We start from the raw sequence: 6,700 nt of genomic DNA, 5'->3' as shown, positions 1-6,700 counted from the left end.
AATGTTGGCGGCAATGTTGGCAGCAATGTTGACGGTGATGTGTGTGGAAATGTTGGCGGTAATAGTAGTGTGATTATCAGTGGCAATGTTGGCAGCAATGTTAACAGTAATGTTGACGGTAATGTGTGTGGAAATGTTGGCGGTAATAGTAGTGTGATTATCAGTGGCAATGTTGGCAGCAATGTTAACAGTAATGTTGACGGTGATGTGTGTGGAAATGTTGGCGGTAATAGTAGTGTGATTATCAGTGGCAATGTTGGCAGCAATGTTAACAGTAATGTTGACGGTAATGTGTGTGGAAATGTTGGCGGTAATAGTAGTGTGATTATCAGTGGCAATGTTGGCAGCAATGTTAACAGTAATGTTGACGGTAATGTGTGTGGAAATGTTGGCGGTAATAGTAGTGTGATTATCAGTGGCAGTCATTTTGGCAGTAATTTTAGCAGCTATTGTTAACTGCAATGTCGGCAGTATTGTCGACAGTATTGTCGACAGTATTGTCGGCAGTATTGTCGGCAGTATTGTTGGTAGTAATATCGCCAGTAATATCGCCAGTATTGGCTGCAGTATTGGCGGCAGTATTGTCGGCAGTAATGTCGGCAGTAATGTCGGCAGTAATGTCGGCAGTATTGTCGGCAGTAATGTCGGCAGTATTGTCGGCAGTAATGTCGGCAGTAATGTCGGCAGTATTGTCGGCAGTAATGTCGGCAGTAATGTCGACAGTGTCGGCAGTATTGTCGGCAGTAATGTCGGCAGTAATGTCGGCAGTAATGTCGGCAGTGTCGGCAGTAATGTCGGCAGTAATGTCGACAGTAATGTCGGCAGTAATGTCGGCAGTATTGTCGGCAGTAATGTCGGCAGTGATGACAATTCCAACCAAATTCAAAAGACAACATGTCTGTCCCAGCCGTGTTCGTCGCTTTTTACTGTCCGCTAGAAACAGTTTGTTGTCGTCGATACAAGGATTATTTATTGTGTTTTCTTAAACTGCGTTGTGTGTTGAGCTTCCAGGGCCACCGTAGAATTTGTTAATTTTCCATCCATGTAAAGAACTTTGTACATTTGTTTTTAAGCGTGTAAATAAATGTATTTATTATTATTATTGTTTTAAAGTGGCTACCATCTCTATTAAAATGCCTGTTCACCCAAATTACAAACATAGTTTGAGAGTGTGTTGTAACAAAGTCTTCCCACAAAGCATGTGATATATATAAAGTGCCTGAATAATATGGATATTCAATGTACTCAACATGTTTTGTAGTAATCACTGGATGTTGCACTCACAGCAGAATCAGACAGTACAAGTGGAGGCTGCATACAGGTTGAATTGTACACAGAGGGCACAAACACAGGAAGTATAAACTGTACACTGGGGAATCAAAGCATGTCAATGCAGATGCAGGTGTTAGAGGTGGCCTCAACAACTCTCGTTACCATCATAAAGGGTTGGAACATGAGAGCACAGATCTTTGATATTCAGAGTACAGTCGACTGTGCTCTCGGGTTTGTCTTGTTTCATATAAGAACAAACTCTGTTGCTTCAGACGTTGATCTTCTCCAGTGAATTTCTTTTGAATCTGTTGTAACTTAAAGACTCTCAGCACATCAGGAGCTACACGCTGTAAGAGTTTGAGGAGGAGGTCCAGACTTCATCTCTGGCCAAAGTGCAGCCTTGGAAACAAAGTGTAAGAATGTTCACACAACTGACAACTGAGCAAACTCCATCCACTGAAGATGACAGTGCGGTGTGGTTGAAAGCTCTGGTAAAAAGCCATGCCATAGATGTCATTTTTCAATGCGATGATCACCATTCTCTACCATCGTATCAGCACGGATGTCAAGCATGCGTCATTCTCTTCTCCTTTATTGTTTTGCAGAGAAACACATCTTTCTACATCCTACTTCGAGTGTTTGTTTGTTTTTCTGCAATTTTATGTTTTTCCTTTCCTGTTTTATATTTATTTAAATGGAAATAATTCAATAAATTAAGTTCAGGGAGTTTATGAGATCTTATTTTTTACTTTTGTTTATCTTAAGTTCAAAATAAATATTGCTCTAATGTTTACTTTTCCTGCAACCAAAGTTATAAAACCATTATCTGATATTGTTTGACCTTTAGAGTGAAAGGAGCTGTAATAAAATGCCTCCAGTCGACGTCTTCTGTGGAAAAACTCTCAATACTTCTGAGAAGATAGTTAAACAATGATCTATGTATGTATTTGGAGTGACAGTTTGTGATCATTAATGGTTGACTTTTAAGAGAATAAAAAACCCCACTCTCAGTCTCTTTCACCAACTTCTCCATAGTCTCAGCCAACTTCCTGTTCCGCATGAAACCGAAAGTAAAATGATTGGCGCCAGTAACTCTCGCTGGCGGAGACAGAACGCTGCTGTTGGTGACACGGTGAGTGCTTTTTGGATTAACATATTATATATTATATACTTATATATAATATTATAATATAATATAATATATAGATGTTGGCTCTTTGTATCCGGTGGGGTGCAGCCTGCATACTTTGTCAAACTAAAGGTTTCAAGTTTCTGCAGAAGTTTGTAAACCCGGATGTAACACGGACTGATATTTATTAACTGCAGCACCAACACATCGTAGCACTTATTATATAATATAGTTCAAAGAACAAGCTGTTCTCAGACCTAGATGTGAATACCTTAATGTAACTTTTTAAATGATTTATTACTGTAATTAACGGCTTAATTAATGTTAATGAGTAAGAACGAGTTGTGAGTTGTGGAGAATCCTCCGTGTTTTTAAACCAGCTGTTTAAAATCTGCTTTTGCACGTGATGATCAGTGTTCTCATCTTCATCATGCAGTTTATCAGCCAGTGTAACTGTTCTTCTTATTAATGCTTATACCTGAGTTGTATCAGCATTGTTGAATTATTTATATTATTAGTTGCAGCCCTGGTCCAGCACATAACCTCCTGTGAAACTATCTTCTCATGGTGTAGGTCGACACGCGGTGTAGTCAAAGTGCAAAGGTACACAACCATCATAAAAACAGTGTTAATGTTTGTTAATGTGTTAATATGTGTTAATATAAATATACAATATACAGGCCCCCCCTAGCACAACACACACCACACACACACACACACACACACACACACACACACACACCACACACACACTCACTCAAACACACACAAACACACCCAAACACTCACACACACACTCACACACACACACACACACTCCACACACACTCACTCACAACACACAACACAAACTCACACAAACGCTCACACACACATCACTCACACCACACAACACACACACCACCCACACACACTCACTCACCGCACACACGCACACACACACACTCACACATCACACACACAAACACAACACACACTAACACAATATAAACACACACACACACACCACTCACACACACAACACTCACACAATCACCACACACACACCACACACACTAACACACACTCACTCACACGACACACACTCACACACCCCCCACCACACCCTACCACACACACACACACACACACCACTCACACACACAACAACACCACACACACACACCACACTCACACACACTCACTACACACACACACACAACACTCACACAACCACACTCACACACACACTCACTCACAACACACACACACACACTACCACCCACACACTCACTCACACACACACACAACACACCACACACACTCCACTCACACGCACACGCACACAACACACACACTCACAACACTCACACACCCACACACACACACACTCACCACTCATAACACACACACACACACACTCACACACACTCACTACACTCACCCACACCACACACCACACACTCACACACTACACACACACACACACTCACTACACACACACCCCTCCACCCACCCCCCCACCCCCTCCCCCCCCCCCCCCTCCCCCTCATCCCCCCCCCCACACCCCTCCACCCCCCCCCCCACACCCCCCCCCCCTCTCCCCCCCCCTCCCCCCCCCCCCCCCCCCCCCCCCCCCCCCCTCCCCCCCTCTCCCCCCCCCCCCCCCCCCCCCCCCTCCTCCCCCCCCCCCCCCTCCCCCCCCCCCCCCCCCCCCCCCCCCCACCCCCTCCTCCCCCCCCCCCCCCCTCCCCCCCCCCCCCTCACACCCTACTCACACACACACTCACACACACACACCAGGAGAGCATTACCAAACCGTTTGACATACGCTCACACAGACACACAATGCACAATGCACGTTGCTCGTTTACATGCTGACACACACACTACGTCACTACGTAAACATATTGCATCATTCATGTATTCCACAAACTGACCAAAGTACTGTCACTCTTATGCTTTTTTCATTTAACAGTCTGATTGCTGAAGGAACGATTTCTTGCTGAAGCAGCTGTTTATATTTTCCTCAGCAGATCAGAACGTTCCTTTAACATTGAAGGTTAATCTGGAACCTGATTTCCTCTCTTCTACCGGCTCAGTGAGCAGACATGGATCATCAGCTGCTGCTCGAAACTCTGGAAGACTTGCGCAGCAATGACTTTAAAAAGTTTAACTGGTACCTCACTATAAACATGTTGGACGGCTGCAAACCAATTCCCACGTCCCGTCTGGAGAGCCAAGACCGGACGGACACTGTGACAGAGATGATAAAGAGCTACGGTGGAGACATGGCTGTGAACGTCACTGTTGAGATTCTGAAGAAGATGATGAACAACCAGGATGCCGAGAATTTAAAGATCAGACGCGCAGGTGCAGTGGATGCTTCTTAAATACACTTATGAGCAAAATCACCGTTATTTTTTACATGATTCTCTGCTTCTGTGTCTTTTTATCTGCAGAGGGAAAAGCAGCTGCAGCCTCCTCCACCTCCTCTGCTGCTGCAGCACCTCCTGCTGCAGCTGCAGCCTCCTCCATGTCCTCTGCTGCTGCAGCACCTCCTGCTGCAGCTGCAGCCTCCTCCATGTCCTCTGCTGCTGCTGCACCTCCTGCTGCTGCTGCCACAATGTCGGCTCAACATGGAAGCGTGATCATTGCCCCGACAGTCGGTGGCACCTTTCAGAATTTGAACATAACCATCAGTAAATGACCTGAGATAAGGGAATACACATTATATTTGTTGTATAATTGGTGTGATTGACATCTGCTGTAATTAAATACAATTACACGTTCCCTGTAAAATGGAAACTTCAGCACGTTGTAATTTACTTTAAGTCTCCATATTTAGCATTTAATACACGCTTTATAAAACACTATAATGTAGTCGTGAGCAGATATAAGGACATGTTTACCTTTTGTTAATGTACGGTATTTGTTGTAACTTCTCCTATGAAGACACATTTTACTGTGTGTCAGCTGGTGTTTTCAGAACACCAGCCAACACTTATGGAGTTATAGTTATTGACACACACAGTATTAAACACTGCTTACATAACTACATTAAGGTGTGTTATAAAGCATTCATTCAATGTTTACATAATGCTCATAAATACAGGGACTTACAGTAAAGAGTTCAAATAATTGTGAGGACATAGAATCGCTTCATCTTTTATATCATTCCTTTCAAAGTGTTTTGTTTTGACCTTTTACATCTGATGCAGTTTTTAAGTGTCACAGAGCAACACCAGATCTGACAGAATATACATGTAGGACCAAGTATCCATTTAAAGAAAGGCTCTTTCTTAATAAACAACAACAACAACAACAAGCTGTGTAGTCTGTACTTTGTTTTATACGCTGACGTAGATCCAGGGCTCAGAATAATACATGTAAGAGTTCAAGTTCAAGGTCCTAGTTACTGCTGATTAGCTCATTGTGGCCACAGAATGAGCAGAATCTCACAATGACAGTTGCTGCCGCGCCTTCACCGTGTTCTGTTTGTTTGTTGTTGTTTTCTTGCTGTGACCTGTGTGGTCTGCTGCTGAAGCATCTCTACATGCTGATCATGTGTTTGTAAGAACATCACAGTCCATAGATAGTGTGCATGTGACGTCACGCCACGCTTACGTCCCAACCCGGAAGTCAGCCATGTTGGATGATATACACGACCAAGACTGTGCCCGTTCAGGTGAGTTGCTGGAACGCTCCGTAATTTTCTTTGTATTTAAATGTCTTAAGATTGAAAGAAAATGCCAACCTTGTGCGCAGTGTATAACTGTGGTCATAACGCTACTCGTGACCCAGAGAAACGCTTCTTTAGATTTCCTACAGTCATCACAAACAACGATCCACAAAAGAGGGATGAGTTGCTGTCTACCGAACGCCGTAGTGGTTTAGCAACATAACTCGTGAGGATTTAACAGAAGAAGAAGCACAATTCACCCGTGTGTGTGGCAAGCACTTTATATCTATTAAGAGCTCATGCTAAAGCTATGTTTACGTTAGTGTGGATAACATCGCCGCTCTTCTCACTCACAAACCACGGCTTGAGCGGTGTATCTCGAGCTCTTTGAGAGTGATCTACACGGGCATGGACGAGCACCCTGTCATCTTTCAGTGGTTTGGTAAGAAGACTACCAACCCAGCCAGAAACAAAGACATTAGAAGCATCTAAGCTCTTGTATGCCTTCATTTGTGCGTTGGTTGCCCACGACGTTTGTAGCACAAGGTAGTTCACAATATCCGGATATTCAATCGGTGGTAATGAATCTAAATCCTCAATATAATCCGACGGCTTTAGCGTGTACGGGTCACGGCCGC

At 43.9% G+C, this 6,700-nt stretch overlaps 1 protein-coding gene across 4 annotated transcripts; it reads left to right on the top strand.

Moving 5' to 3' along the window:
- Positions 1–2,341: 2,341 nt before the first annotated feature.
- Positions 2,342–5,708, top strand: LOC115006582 (glutaconyl-CoA decarboxylase subunit gamma-like). Of its 4 annotated transcripts, XM_029428882.1 has the most exons (4): positions 2,375–2,404; positions 2,920–3,004; positions 4,359–4,753; positions 4,843–5,708. In XM_029428882.1, exons 3-4 carry the CDS (start codon positions 4,492–4,494, stop codon positions 5,088–5,090), a joined length of 510 nt encoding a protein of 169 aa, XP_029284742.1. In that variant the 5' UTR covers positions 2,375–2,404; positions 2,920–3,004; positions 4,359–4,491; the 3' UTR covers positions 5,091–5,708. The 4 variants fall into 4 exon arrangements, with proteins under 4 accessions (XP_029284724.1, XP_029284733.1, XP_029284750.1 ...); XM_029428864.1 differs by lacking the exon at positions 2,920–3,004 and having other exon boundaries at positions 2,342–2,404; positions 4,417–4,753; XM_029428873.1 differs by lacking the exon at positions 2,920–3,004 and having other exon boundaries at positions 2,345–2,404.
- The last annotated feature ends 992 nt before the right edge of the window (positions 5,709–6,700 follow it).

This window comes from Cottoperca gobio, chromosome 1 (genome assembly GCF_900634415.1).
Source record: "Cottoperca gobio chromosome 1, fCotGob3.1, whole genome shotgun sequence".
Lineage (NCBI taxonomy): Eukaryota > Metazoa > Chordata > Actinopteri > Perciformes > Bovichtidae > Cottoperca > Cottoperca gobio.
Note: the sequence above shows the minus strand (reverse complement) of the source record. Positions and strands in the feature narration are given on the sequence as shown.

Excerpts from the sequence above, each read along its gene's own strand:
- LOC115006582 (XM_029428864.1), top strand. The coding sequence starts at position 4,492 with ATGGATCATCAGCTGCTGCTCGAAACTCTGGAAGACTTGCGCAGCAAT. Across the intron at positions 4,754-4,842 it reads TTTAAAGATCAGACGCGCAG|AGGGAAAAGCAGCTGCAGCC; the intron begins GTGCAGTGGATG and ends TTTTATCTGCAG.